Here is a 15,632-nt window from a genome sequence, read left to right as displayed (position 1 = left end):
ATTTAAAGGCAATGCTACCAAATACTAATTGAGTGTATGTAAACTTCTGACCCACTGGGAATGTGATGAAAGAAATAAAAGCTGAAATAAATCATTCTCTCTACTATTATTCTGACATTTCACCTTCTTAAAATACAGTGGTGATCCTAACAGACCTAAGACAGGGAATTTTTACTAGGATTAAATGTCAGGAATTATGAAAAACTGAGTTTAAATGTATTTGGCTAAGGTGTATGTAAACTTCCAACTTCAACTGTATTAACGGAGGGAATAACCCTGATGATGAAGATGAAGGTGGGGCTCGGCTTCAGATGAGCAACGCAGTACGTTACACTCCTCTCCTCCACCGCTCCATACCAGCTCTCCTCCTCTCCTCCACCGCTCCATACCAGCTCTCCTCCTCTCCTCCACCGCTCCATACCAGCTCTCCTCCTCTCCTCCACCGCTCCATACCAGATCTCCTCCTCTCCTCCACCGCTCCATACCAGCTCTCCTCCTCTCCTCCACCGCTCCATACCAGATCTCCTCCAGCTGCTCAACACATTCAATATTTATCCTCCCTTCTATTTTCAGTCATCTCGTATCAGTGTCCTCCCCCCGTCAGTCAGCCATCCCCATCCACCACCCTCCCTCCCTCCCTCCCTCCCTCCCTCCCTCCCCCCCTGTTATTTCTGGCTCCCCCTCTCTCTGCTGTGTCATGCTGAGTGCTCACTGCGTCAGGGGGAAACATCACTCGGGGCTCAGGGATAAGGAACAGCTCCACTTGTGCTCCCCCCTCTCTATATGTTGCTTGTTGCACCCATTTTAAAGTATGTTAGCAGAGCACTGGTGTGGTCTCTACTCCACGCTGATTGCTGTTGGTTTGCATTGTTAAGGCATCTAAACTGCTGGTTCAGATTTTGGTGAGACAGCGGAGGGGAAAGTGAAAATAAGATGGTAAAGGTGTGAGGATGAAGAAAGTATTTTCATATTTTTTTCAATAAAAATGGTCTTCCTGCTTTCAGCACACAAATGCAGGAAGAAGAACTCCATGCATATTGTTTGTTTTTAAACAGCATACGTTTGTTTTTTAAGCAAAAAAAATGGAAGCACAAAATATATTCAAATGATATACTTATATACTCTCAAAATCTATATCACTAATACTATAAGAATAATATGCTACTTTTACCATGTGATAAAACAAATGCAAAATCAAGACGAAAAAAAACCCAAAAACATTTTCATTAACTTACAAATGATACAAAAATAGACAATGGCTTTAGGGTGGATGGAATTAGAAATGGAAGTATGGCTTAAAACAACACAAAGAAACAACAACATAAAAATGAATTGTATCAAAATCACATTTAAACATGGAAAATGGTAGACAACTAAATAAAAACTGATCGGCACTGTCACAAAATGCAAACACACACATGAACGATATGGAAGAAGCAATGTACAAATTCAGGAGAGACAGGACATTATTAATATGGATATTTAACATACTGTATCTCCCTTCTTACTATCCAAAATCTCAGAGCTAAAGTTGATGGGATCATTTTGAGTAATGTAGTAAACATGACATCCGTGACACTAAAGCTGCCTTAAGACTTCTTTAAATGTATAAATATATCTTAAACAATGAAAAATGAAAAATCACAGACATTTATTACTATATACAAAAACACACATCACACACACACAAAAAAAAAAGACAATTGAAAAGGTTAGATTCAGATATTTGCTTGGCATCTGAGGATTAGGTCACTTTTATAGTGCTGGGTATTCCATTTATCACCATGGCGGCTGGGACACCACTAAACACCTCATGTTGACTCATTAGTCCGTCTATAAAGTGACTCCCAGTTTGACCTATCTCAGATCCTCAACTGTTGTACGGTAACACGGTGGAATAAGAAACACATTTTGAATGGCCGATCCATGATCACAGTTTCATGGTGAGAACACAACAAACCAAATTCTATAAAGGAATAATTAATTTAAAAAACAAACTCACACAATATAGCAAAAGTGAAATGGCAACATCCTTTAAAAACATATGGTTTCCTTCATTGAGATTTCATGGTGGATTGCAGAGAGAGAGAACATTTTATCAAGAGGGTTTCTGATACACAGTTACAGGGCTTGGCTGAGCAGCTCCACAGCAAGTCAGCGGTCCAATGACCAACCATACAGTAGAGACGCTGTTGGTATCCAGAGCAGGTTCAGGGTCTGCTCTCTATCTCTGACAACCACCTAGGAGCTTGGACACCATCGGTGCACTCACAGCCAACATTGGGTGAATGGCTGGCTATGTGTCATCATGGATAAATCACTTACTTTCTGTGGTGATGAGTGAAAGCGCTAGTCGTAGTGACGACGGTCTTTGCTTGGCAGGAGAGGGAGAGAAATGTGTAGGGGCTGTTTGCAGCGGCCAAAATAAACTCGAAAGCAGAGAGTTTCTGCAGTGGTGCATGGTTAGCTTGTGCTACCAAGCATGTCTTTCTGTGCCGTAGGGTTAGTTAGGGCATGTGGTATCGTCTCTATCCAGAACACTGTAGTACAAAACAAATGTCTAAATGTCTGGTTTGGCTAGTCTTGATTCATGAGTACAGCAATTGTATAAATCTAATTCAGTCTTCACTATTTAACTGGAGTTGCTCTGCCACACATTGTAATGCCTTCCATCATTCACAAACAATGTATTAATTTATCTTTTTCAAATTCATAAATAAAAAATCCCTCTAATATTCTCACTTGTGTATATTACACTTTGAAGATGGGAAATAAATCTTTTTTTTGCACAAAGGTAAAACACAAACAATGCTCAAAATAAAAGGACGAGTCAATCCTCTCCAAAATAAATACAACTCATGTTTTGTTGGGTGGGCTTTCTGTGTGATCTGTGACCTTGCGTTCAGTCTTACAAATTCAAAAGAGGTTGTTGTAAATGCTCAGTTTTCTTATTATTTTTGTTCAAATGTGATTCCTTTTAAAAAGGGCCTGAGTTACGGGTTCTATTCCTTCAATGCAGGACTGACAATCCAGTCCTAAACCAGAGCCTTGGGTACATGCTGAGATCCACGTTTGGGTCCTTCCTACTCACACGCACACATCGCTTACATGGGAGGAACGATCATTCCAGGAATCACTGTTGGATGGAGAAGAGAGAAAGGGAGAAGGCGGGGGAAAAGAGAGAGAGAGAGAGAGAGAGAGAGAGAGAGAGAGAGAGAGAGAGAGAGAGAGAGAGAGAGAGAGAGAAAGAGAGAGAAAGAGAGAGAAAGGGAGAGTCAGTTAATACATAAAAATGTTCCCAATGTTTTCCTCACATAATAATTCCTCTTAAATACAGCAATCTGTTCTCACATCTGCATAACAAACTATGCCGTATGAAGCTGTGACTCAAATACGCTTTCAAACAAGGTATAAATAATTTATATATTTTCAACAGCTCTGCCAAATTGGCACAAATGGGACACTTGAAACACTTGATTAGTGTTGTCAAAAACCGCGCCTTAATTGTTTGCAAGCACTGAAGCTTATTGCTGTGTGTTTGTGATGTATTACATCATCCTCGGCTGGCTTCAAACAGCTGCATGGGGATCTCTGTCAACATAAGGAACAGAGCTATGCTTAATGAAAGCTCCAAATCAAACCAAGGGTGACTATAGTATGCAGTGCATTGACGACACACCAGGCACAACTACATACTACACAACACTACACAACACTACACAACACTACACAACACTACACAACACTACACTATACAACACTACACAACACAACACTACACAACACAACACAACACTACACTACACTACACAACACTACACTACACTACACAACACAACACTACACAACACTACACAACACTACACAACACAACACTACACAACACAACACTACACTACACAACACAACACTACACAACCCAACACTACCCTACACAACAATACACTACACTACACTACACTACACTACACAACAATACACTACACTACACTACACTACACTACACAACAATACACTACACAAAACAACACTACACTACACTACACATCACTACACTACACTACACTACACTACACAACACTACACTACACTACACTACACAACACTACACTACACTACACTACACTACACTACACTACACTACACAACACTACACTACACAACAATACACTACACAACAATACACTACACTATACAACACTACACTACACTACACACCACTACACTACACTACACTACACTACAGTACACTACAGTACACTACACTACACTACACTACACATCACTACACTACACTACACTACACTACACTACACTACACTACACTACACAACACTACACTACACTACACTACAATACAATACACTACACTACACTACACAACACTACACCACACAACACCACACTACACAACAATACACTACACAACAATACACTACACTACACAACACTACACTACATACTACACACTACACAACAATACAAAACATTACACAACACTACACACTACACACTACACAACACTACACACTACACAACACTACACTACATCATACAACACAACGCTACACAATGCTACACAATGCTACACAACGCTACACAACACAACACCACACCACACTACACAACACAACCCAACACAACACAACACACTACACACTACGCTATACAACACTACACAACGCTACACAATGCTACACAACACAACACTACACAACACAACACTATACAACACCACACAAAACAACACTACACAACGCTACACAACACTACACAACGCTACACAACACAACACTACACAACACTACACAACACTACACAACACTACACAACACTACACAACACTACACACTACACAACGATACACAACACTACACACTACACAACACAACACAACACTACACAACACTACACACTACACAACGCTACACAATGCTACACAACACAACACAACACTACACAACACTGCACAACAATGCACAACACTACACTACACAACACAACACTACATAACACTACACAACACTAAACTACACTACACAACACTACACAACAATGCACAACACTACACTACACAACACAACACTACATAACACAACACTACACTAAACTACACTAAACTACACAACACAACAATACACAACACAACACAACACAACACAACACTACACTACACAACACACCACTACACTACACTACACAACACTACACAACACTACACACTACACAACACTACACACTACACAACACAACACAACACTACACAACACTACACACTACACAACGCTACACAATGCTACACAACACAACACAACACTACACAACACTGCACAACAATGCACAACATTACACTACACAACACAACACTACATAACACTACACAACACTAAACTACACTACACAACACTACACAACAATGCACAACACTACACTACACAACACAACACTACATAACACAACACTACACTAAACTACACACTACACAACACAACAATACACAACACAACACAACACAACACAACACTACACTACACAACACACCACTACACTACACTACACAACACTACACTACACGCTACACACTACACTGTACAACACTACACAACGCTACACAACACAACACTACACAACACTACACAACACTACACAACACTACACAACACAACACTACACAACACAACACTACACAACACTACACACTACACAACGCTACACAATGCTACACAACACAACACTACACAACACTGCACAACAATGCACAACACTACACTACACAACACAACACTACATAACACTACACAACACTAAACTACACTACACAACACTACACAACAATGCACAACACTACACTACACAACACAACACTACATAACACAACACTACACTAAACTACACACTACACAACACAACAATACACAACACAACACAACACTACACTACACTACACAACACACCACTACACTACACTACACAACACTACACTACACGCTACACACTACACTGTACAACACTACACAACGTTACACAACACAACACAACCCTACACAACACAACACTACACAACACTACACACTACACAACGCTACACAACGCTACACAACGCTACACAATACACAATACTACACACTACACTACACAACACAACACTGCACAAAACTACAACACTACACACTACACAATACTACACACTACACAACACAACACAGCACTACACTACATTACACCGGGCTGGGAGGGGTTGAAAGGCATTCAACATATTGTATTTATCTACTGTATATCTATATAATTAATGTTTGACTAGAATGAACCAGGAACATGCTCCATCATCTCCAATCATTCACAGGGATATGGATTGTGGTTGGGTACATGGTAACGGATTGATAAGATGTGGTTGTGCCCTGAGTGGAGCCTAACGTGATCTAACATATCCAGTGTAGTGGGACAGGCCAGAGGCCAGATGCCAGAGGTCAAAGGCCAGAGGTCAGAGGCCAGAGCCCAGAGGCCAGAGGCCAGAGGTCAGAGGTCAGAGGTCAGAGGAGGCCCTCTAAGGTGTGTTCTTAAGAAGTTTGTAAGGAAGGTTTATTGCTTCAGATTTCACTTGACGTTAGTTCTGCAACTGCTGACAAACACAAGAAAAGGATGCTGGGTGTTTTTCTGCAGGCGTTGTGCTCTCAAATCTACTGCTGATGGAATCAAGAGAGGCAGGAAATGTTGTTCACACACGCACGCATGTACACACACACACACACACGCGCGTACACACACACACACAAACACTGTGTAAGCTCATCGATAAAATAACGTAATAAGTCATAAACCAAAATCACAAGTGTAACGTACAAAACAAAAGCATTTAAAATGTTTATGTGAGGAAATCAAAATAATCTTTGAATAAAACCCAGAGTTGGTTACTAATCTTACAACAATCTGATTTACATGGATAGCACAAATGCTTCTCAGCAATTCCAGCTGATAATATGCTCGACTGCACAGAAACCATTGCAGTATGTGGTATTTTCTGGCAGTTCTGTGTCAGTTCTGTCATATTGTGAGACGCACGGGACTGGGAGAGAAGGAGCTTGGGTTTAGATACGGCGTCTCGCTGACTAACCATCATGTATGACAGTGACTCAACTCTACATTTAATCTGCAGTAGTCTAACACACACAGAGTCGGTGGGTGTATGTCAATGTAAATAGCGACAGTATCGATTATCAACAGAGCCCAACAGCTGTCTTTGTTGATCATTTCCCAGCCTAGTGTGGGGGTTTGATCAGAGAGAAACTGCAGATAGAGAGAGAGAGAGGAGACTCTGTGGAACTCCACTCCACTCCACTCCACTCCACTCCACTCCACTCCACCCACTCCACTCCACTCCACTCCACTCCACTCCACTCCACTCTCACTCCACTCTACTCTACTCTACTCTACTCTACTCTACTCTACTCTACTCTACTCTACTCTACTCTACTCTACTCTACTCTACTCTACTCTACTCTACTCTACTCTACTCTACTCTACTCTACTCCAGACTGTTAAAGGAGTGATGTTGTGCTCCTGGCTGGTGGAGCTCTAACACTAAGCTATGATTAAATACAACGATCGTGACACTATGATTAAACAGATACTTTCCAAAACGAACCTCCTATACTGGTATCCAGTCATGGCTTCGGGGGGTTTATTGAATAAACAAAGACCTTATGTAAACTGTGAGATATCTCATCTGATTGTGTTGCAGTAATGTCGTTGTCGGATACCTGCAGCCCTGCAGGACCCTATGGATCTTAGTCACTGACGTTGTGCTAGGGAGCTACTTCCTGTATGTATTGGGTCTGTTGAGTACAGCAGTGTGTCCTGTCCTGTCCTGGGAGAAGACTCTGTACTCCCACACCCACACAGCTACATCCTGCCCTGCCCTCTAGCCCTCTAGCCCCTACGCATCCATACCCTTTCTCCTCGTCCACACACAAGAAGATAGGGACAACCACAACAGCATTAAAGCCAAATAAAAGGACTAACTTCTGAGTAATATGCCTACTCTGCCAAATGCCCTTTTAGCTGAATAAACAAAAGCACAGACCAAAATTAGAGATATCCTCTCATCTCTCTCATCGTCTCTTTTGTCAAAATAAACAACTGCAATATGAGTATGGTTGAATGTTAATGTAATGGGTAAAGTGATGTGTAGATGGGTGGAACGATGGATGGATGGAGGAGTGGATGGAGAGATGGAGGAGTGGATGGAGAGATGGAGGAGTGGATGGAGAGATGGATGGTTAGTGGGATGGAGGAGCAGAAGGGAGGATGGGTGCATGAGAGGAAGAGCAACGTACTTCAGGAAAAGGCCAGGCCCTGCAGCGAACTGGCTGTGGAGTACTTGCTAGAGTCCACAAAAGACTGATCTGAGGGAGGGAGCGCAAAGAAAGAGGGGAAGAGAGAGAGGGAGAACAGAAGAGAGGAGGGGAGGAGAGAAGATAAAGAAAATACAAGGTGTTATTTCAAGGCCAGAGGAGGGGAGGAGGGATGACAGGGGATATTGGGGACGTAGAGGTTGGTTAGAGAGCGTCATGGATGGGGCCGGACACAATAGCGTCTCCATTGGCTAAGGGGCTTACCTTGGAGACCGTTGCCATTGGTGCAGGTGGGTGGGGGTGAGGTCTGAGGTCGCACCACAGGGGCGAAGGCGCTCTTCTGCTTGACGGCCGACACCATGTTGGCAGGGGAGAAGGAGAAGATCCCAGAGGAACTGCTACAGTTAGAGGGCAGACTGGTGGAGGACGCCATGGTGGGGCTGGAGGGAACGACTGGAGGGAGGGAGACAGGGAGGGAGAGATGGGGGGGTGACGTGGGGGGGAGATGGAGGGCGGAAGGGAGAGAGAGAGAGAGGGAGGGAGGGAGGGAGAGGGAGGGAGGGAGGGAGGGAGAGAGAGAGAGAGAGAGAGAGAGAGAGAGAGAGAGAGGGAGAGGAGAGGGAGGGAGAGGGAGAGGGAGAGGGAGAGGGAGAGGGAGAGGGAGAGGGAGAGGGAGAGAAGGAGCGAGAGGGGGGGCATAGGAAGGGGTTAATTTAAGAAGAAAAAAAACTCCTTAAGTATTCAAGGGAGAAAAGTTTCAAACGAGAGGAAATTAAATTCAAGTGCATTCTTACAAATGAATGGTTATTGATCAACTATTCAACCCAATCCACCAAGCAGTGGTCTCTTAGGTAGTTAACAATTCAATGCTAACACACTTAGACAACCATTTGAATTCAACATTCATTGCTCTTTAATGTTTTTCTTACTGGCTACACTTTATTAGAAGTGATTCTTGTTATTGCACCATTTAAATAGGTTTATAGCTCCATCCAAGCAGAACCATGTAACAATGGCACAATCAAATCCTAACTAATCAATTAATGAAAATTGGAAGCACAAAGCCCAGGCTCGTGGATTGATTGGAAGTGTCTAATGGAGTCAGCCAGCCTTTTAAAATACTTGTTAACATCGTGGGGACCAAAGTGATGAAATTGAATTGTTACCCCTCCAATTAGTTTATTGATTTAATTAACAGTCTTTAATTCCTTGGCCAGGCTAGAAGGGAGCCGCGATACGGCCAGTCAGGCATTGCAAACAGGCAATACCACAGTGGCTCTCAATCTAATTTCAGGGCAATCCGATGGAAGGACACACATTGTTAAGGAGAGAGGCCACCAGTCCTCCACAAGCCCAGAGCATTCCAGCATGCTTTCTCCTCCTAACCAGAGTGTTCATAGTCTCATATAGCTAGTTCGTAAGGCTTGATGTTGCAGTGGAGATTTATCTTGCCTGAAAGAAATCTGTAGGTGTCTGTTCTTAGATCCATGCCAAACGGTCCTCAAACACAAGCCTTTACAACTGGCATCCACTCTCCTCCCATCATCATTAGACCAAACAAACAATCTCTAGTCTCTCTTTTTGTCTGTCTCTAACACTCTCCCTCTGGGTTTCCCTCATTGGAAAAGGGGAGGCAATTAAGAATTAGCAGAAGAACAACAACAGTGTGGAGGTGTGGCTGTCAGATGAAAGGCGATTAGAGGAGAGGAGTGGTTTTTAAGAGTTGTTCAAGACAGGCTCCAGTGCTGGGAGACTGCCAGGCAGAAAGCCCATAGGGAAATAGCCCTAGATCTGAAGGCCTCACTGACACCACCAGGCCTCACTGTCACCACCAGGCCTCACTGTCACCACCAGGCCTTACTGTCACCACCAGGCTTCACTGTCACCACCAGGCTTCACTGTCACCACCAGGCCTCACTGTCACCACCAGGCCTCACTGTCATCACCAGGCCTCACTATCACCACCAGGTCTCACTGTCACCACCAGGCTTCACTGTCACCACCAGGCCTCACTGTCACCACCAGGTCTCTCTGTCACCACCAGGTCTCACTGTCACCACCAGGTCTTACTGTCACCACCAGGCCTCACTGTCACCACCAGGTCTCACTGTCACCACCAGGCTTTACTGTCACCACCAGGTCTTACTGTCACCACCAGGTTCACTGTCACCACCAGATATTACGGTCACCACCAGGCCTTACTGTCACCACCAGGTCTTACTGTCACCACCAGATCTTATGGTCACCACCAGGTCTTACTGTCACCACCAGGCTTCACTGTCACCACCAGGTCTTACTGTCACCACCAGGTCTCACTGTCACCGCCAGGTCTTACTGTCACCACCAGGTCTTACTGTCACCACCAGGTTTCACTGTCCCAACCAGGTCTCACTGTCACCGCCAGGTCTTACTGTCACCACCAGGTCTTACTGTCACCACCAGGTCTCACTGTCACCGCCAGGTCTCACTGTCACCACCAGGCCTCACTGTCACCACCAGGTCTCACTGTCACCACCAGGTCTCACTGTCTCATAAACAAACAAAAAGAGAGAGAAAACTCCCACTCCTCTCATCACTCCTCAAAGACCAGAACTCTGTACAGTATTGTGCAGCCCCTCAGGCACACCACTGGGCTACAAACCAGAACCCATACAGTACAGCTCTTCTAGAGTCACTGGGAGGAATGGGGGTGCATGCATGTACAGCAGCATTATGGGCACAGACATGGCATTGGGGGAGCAGTGCAGTGAATAGTGGGTGGGTGGGTGGGTGAGCTGAGTGTGGGTGGGTGAGTGAGTGAGTGAGTGAGTGAGTGAGTGAGTGAATGAGTGAGAGAGAGTGGGTGAGTGAGGGCGCTGAGTGTGGGTGGGTGGGTTGGTGAGAGGGCTGGCTGTGGGTGGGTCGGCTGACTGGATGGATGCAGGTGGGTGAAGGCGGTTGTGAGGTGGGTGTAGTTGGGTAGAAGAGCTAGAGCGGGACTCACTGGCGTAGGGCGAGTTGGCCGCGCTGCCGTTGAGGAAGCTGGGGGATCCTCCCAGGTTGGACATTCCAGTGTTGCCATAACCGTTCATGCTGGTGGTCACAGAGCTGTAGTTACTCTGCTGGGGTGTGGAGCTGGGCACGTAGACATGGGGAGACACACTGCTCGTGTTCCGACTGAAACCTACACACACACACACACACACAAACACACACACACACACACACACACACACACACACCGAGGGAGAACAAAGACGTCAGCCACCTTGTTCAATCATAGAACCAAGTAAAACTGTAACTTCACAGATAACGTCACATTCGCAAAACACAGCAACTACATTTCTATTCAGTTACCGGTTTCTATGACGATAGCGCCACACCCGTATCGACCCGCCCCCTCACCCTGATTGGCTCCCTGGGAGGACTCGGACACGTTGATGGCCAGCTGGCCAGGGAAGGAGTTGACCCCCATCATGCCTGCATGGACGGAGCTGTTGCCCAGGCCGCTCAACTGGTTGTGGTTTCTGGGAACATTGTAAAGAGCCTCCGCTATGTCTGCCGCACGCTTCAGAATCATCTCCTGCCACAGGAGAACACAGTTAGACGAGTGTTCACATACACAACACTGGTAGAGGAACCACAACACTGGTAACAGTTAAAGTAGCATTCACATGTCATGAACAACATTGGTATCAGTTAATAAAGTAGCATTCACATGTCATGAAGAACATTGGTATCAGTTATTAAAGTAGCATTCACATGTCATGAAGAACATTGGTATCAGTTATTAAAGTAGCGTTCACAGAACAACATTGGTGACAGTTTAAAGATCCAATCAGCAGTTAAAGCAGTCTCCCCACCTCTGTCTGGGTAAAAAGCTGAGGGATGGGGCTGGAGAAATTTAACCATATTCAAATTCATAGACATTGCTATGGATGCAATGACTGACCGTCCATGATATATAAATGATAGTTTTAACCATGTTTTGAGCTATATAGTATTTGTTTACAATTACATTGTTTACAAACATGAAGTAAAACAAGCTAATATTTGGGGTTCTGATGGGGTTCGACAGTTGAACTAAGCTCATGAGGCATTTATAATATATATTTTGAAAGAATTAAGGGCTACATATCATTCATTTAAAAGTAACAAAAATAATGTACGTAGCAATCTCAGATTGCTGCTTTAAAGACTGCTAACATTAACGCCACCAGTTCATGTAGCGTTCACAGTCACAGCACAGTTCATGTAGCGTTCACAGTCACAACACAGTTCATGTAGCGTTCACAGTCACAGCACAGTTCATGTAGCGTTCACAGTCACAACACAGTTCATGTAGCGTTCACAGTCACAGCACAGTTCATGTAGCGTTCACAGTCACAACACAGTTCATGCAGCGTTCACAGTCACAACACAGTTCATGTAGCGTTCACAGTCACAACACAGTTCATGTAGCGTTCACAGTCACAGCACAGTTCATGTAGCGTTCACAGTCACAACACAGTTCATGTAGCGTTCACAGTCACAACACAGTTCATGTAGCGTTCACAGTCACAACACAGTTCATGTAGCGTTCACAGTCACAACACAGTTCATGTAGCGTTCACAGTCACAACACAGTTCATGTAGCGTTCACAGTGACAACATAGTTCATGTAGCGTTCACAGTCACAACACAGTTCATGCAGCGTTCACAGTCACAACACAGTTCATGCAGCGTTCACAGTGACAACATAGTTCATGTAGCGTTCACAGTCACAACACAGTTCATGTAGTGTTCACAGTCACAACACAGTTCATGCAGCGTTCACAGTCACAACACAGTTCATGCAGCGTTCACAGTGACAACATAGTTCATGTAGCGTTCACAGTCACAACACAGTTCATGTAGTGTTCACAGTGACAACACAGTTCATGTAGCGTTCACAGTCACAACACAGTTCATGTAGCGTTCACAGTGACAACACAGTTCATGTAGCGTTCACATCAGTACCCCTATTACACGACTGTACCTGTGAACATTAATCAACATGTCATTTTCCCCATACATTACTGTTACTGCACTCCCCTTGTCTAGACAGGGTGACACTAAGTAGGTTACAAATGACCTCCTGTATGTTCAATGTGTAATGACTATTTTCACAAAGTGGCAATATATTAGTAATAGTGGGAATAACTAATGTGGGCATGTCTTGTAAGTATTTGATGAATATTTGATCAGGCATGCTATTAACCACCGGAGATGAATTAATAATGCTGTATAACTGGTGTGAATGCGGACGCAGGGGGATGAGGCAGGATGTGGCAGGGACAGAGGGATAGATGGTGTCTGTCTGAACCGCACCTGGTTGTTGTGAGGCATCCCATACAGAGCCTCCACGAGGTCTGCTGCCCTCTTCAGAATCACCTCCTGTAGAGAGAGAGAGGGATGGAAGGAGGGAGAGAGAGAGAGAGAGAGAGAGAGAGAGAGAGAGAGAGAGAGAGAGAGAGAGAGAGAGAGAGAGAGAGAGAGAGAGAGAGAGAGAGAGAGAGAGAGAGAGAGAGAGAGAGAGAGAGAGACAGAGAGAGAGAGAGAAAAGAGAGAGAGAGAGAGAGAGAGAGAGAGAGAGAGAGAGAGAGAGAGAGAGAGAGAGACATAGAGAGAGAGAGAGAGAGAGAGAGAGAGAGAGAGAGAGAGAGAGAGAGAGAGAGAGAGAGACATAGAGAGAGAGAGAGAGAGAGAGAGAGAGAGAGAGAGAGAGAGAGAGAGAGAGAGAGAGAGAGAGAGAGAGAGAGAGAGAACTGGTGAGATGGTGTAGCAATACATTGTTGTTCGGCAATAAACATTGAAATGCCTCAGATTTGTGGTTGTGTCATCTACTGTAAAACCCTCAACTTTCACCTCTGTCCTGGCTCTTTTACAGCGCAACATGCAATTTGGTATTTTCCTGGAATACCTTGAACATTTCATTTCAGTGAGTACCATTGCCAACAACCTAATACATTGGAACTATACTGTATAGCAGCCTATTCAATTGTTCAGACTCTGACAGACGGAGAATAGCGGCAGTATTGCTCTCTCTCTACATCTGTTTTCTATTGGAGAAAGACAATGCAATCTGTGTGAAAAGGTCACTAAGAACTTCTTCATACACTCTTCACTGGTGTTGGGAAATAATTGTCTAATTGTCTAATTGTCTAATTGTCTAATTGCCACATTTCTGTGGCAATTAGACAACAGTCGTCAGCACAAAAACATTATTGTTAATGAGAAATAATTATTGAAGTGAATCATTTTTCAACCGGAGGGGAGTATCCCGAGCCAAGCTAAGCCAACTGCCTGAAGTATTGCTGTATGTATGCCGTTAGCTGTGATGTTTCCCATAACCACTAGCCTCCCTCCACTCCAACTCATCAAACGCTTTATGGCAGCGGAGGGAACTTCACTCTTATCTCCAATCTAAGACACAGGCCCCCAGGGACACCTACAACAATAATTGCATTCATTTCTGTGTCATTTTCGACTTGTTTAGTTAAATACGTTTTATTTTTTTGTTGTTGTTGTTGTTGTTGTTGTTGTCTTTAAAGCATATTATGTGTTGTCAAGTCCTTTATGTCTTTGCATTAAAAATGATTTCTTAAGGGAAGAGTAGGGTCGTTCCACTAATCCGATGCCTGTTTGGGGTTTTAGGCTGAGTTTCTGTGGAAGCACTTTGTGACATCTGCTGAAGTAAAAAGTGCTTTATAAATACATTTGATTTGAATTTGTGAAGTGTAACTTGGTCAAAACATTTCTGTCATAAAGATCACATGTTCAACTTTATTTTTAAAAAAAAGTTTCCCATCTCAAGAGGTTAAATAAAAAAATGAATGTAGGAAGTGCCTATTAATATCCCGTGTAGCTCAGTTGGTAGAGCGTGGCGTTTGCAACGCCAGGATTGTGGGTTCGTTTCCCACGGGGGACCAGTATGAAGAAAAAAAAAAAGAAAAAAGAAAGAAAAATGTATGCACTCACTAACTGTAAGTCGCTCTGGATAAGAGTGTCTGCTAAAATGACTAACATGTAAGTGCCAAATAAAGTAACGTGGTTGAAGGTAACATGGTTGACCGTAACAGGGTTGAAGGTAACATGGTTGACCGTAACATGGTTGACCATAACTGGGTTGGTGATTTCATCTTAAATGAGCTATAAATCCCCTTTGTGACAGAGGGAATGGAGGCTTGTTGTGTGCAACAGGGAGCGGCAACTGAATGCAAGCTTCACAAAATAAATCTAATTGTTAAAACATTTCTAGACTGTCTATCTATGGGTATCAGG

General features: G+C 43.8%; 1 protein-coding gene across 6 annotated transcripts in view; it reads right to left on the bottom strand.

Moving 5' to 3' along the window:
- Positions 1-1,629: 1,629 nt before the first annotated feature.
- Positions 1,630-15,632, bottom strand: part of LOC121579180 (transcription factor COE1-A) — a 247,836-nt gene continuing 233,833 nt past the window's right edge. Inside the window, exons 12-17 of one of the 6 annotated variants that reach the window (XM_041893538.2) lie at positions 13,680-13,745; positions 11,688-11,913; positions 11,335-11,514; positions 8,616-8,804; positions 8,334-8,402; positions 1,630-3,136 (exon numbers count right to left, since the gene is read on the bottom strand). In XM_041893538.2, the coding sequence (XP_041749472.2) occupies positions 8,335-8,402; positions 8,616-8,804; positions 11,335-11,514; positions 11,688-11,913; positions 13,680-13,745 (729 nt within the window). In that variant the 3' untranslated portion in view covers positions 1,630-3,136; position 8,334. The remainder of the gene's footprint in view (positions 3,137-8,333; positions 8,403-8,615; positions 8,805-11,334; positions 11,515-11,687; positions 11,914-13,679; positions 13,746-15,632) is intronic. The other 5 variants (XM_041893541.2, XM_041893539.2, XM_041893540.2 and 2 more) reach the window with 5 other exon arrangements.

This window comes from Coregonus clupeaformis, chromosome 13 (genome assembly GCF_020615455.1).
Source record: "Coregonus clupeaformis isolate EN_2021a chromosome 13, ASM2061545v1, whole genome shotgun sequence".
NCBI classification, from domain to species: Eukaryota; Metazoa; Chordata; class Actinopteri; order Salmoniformes; family Salmonidae; genus Coregonus; species Coregonus clupeaformis.
This window is presented reverse-complemented; position numbering and strand designations above follow the sequence as displayed.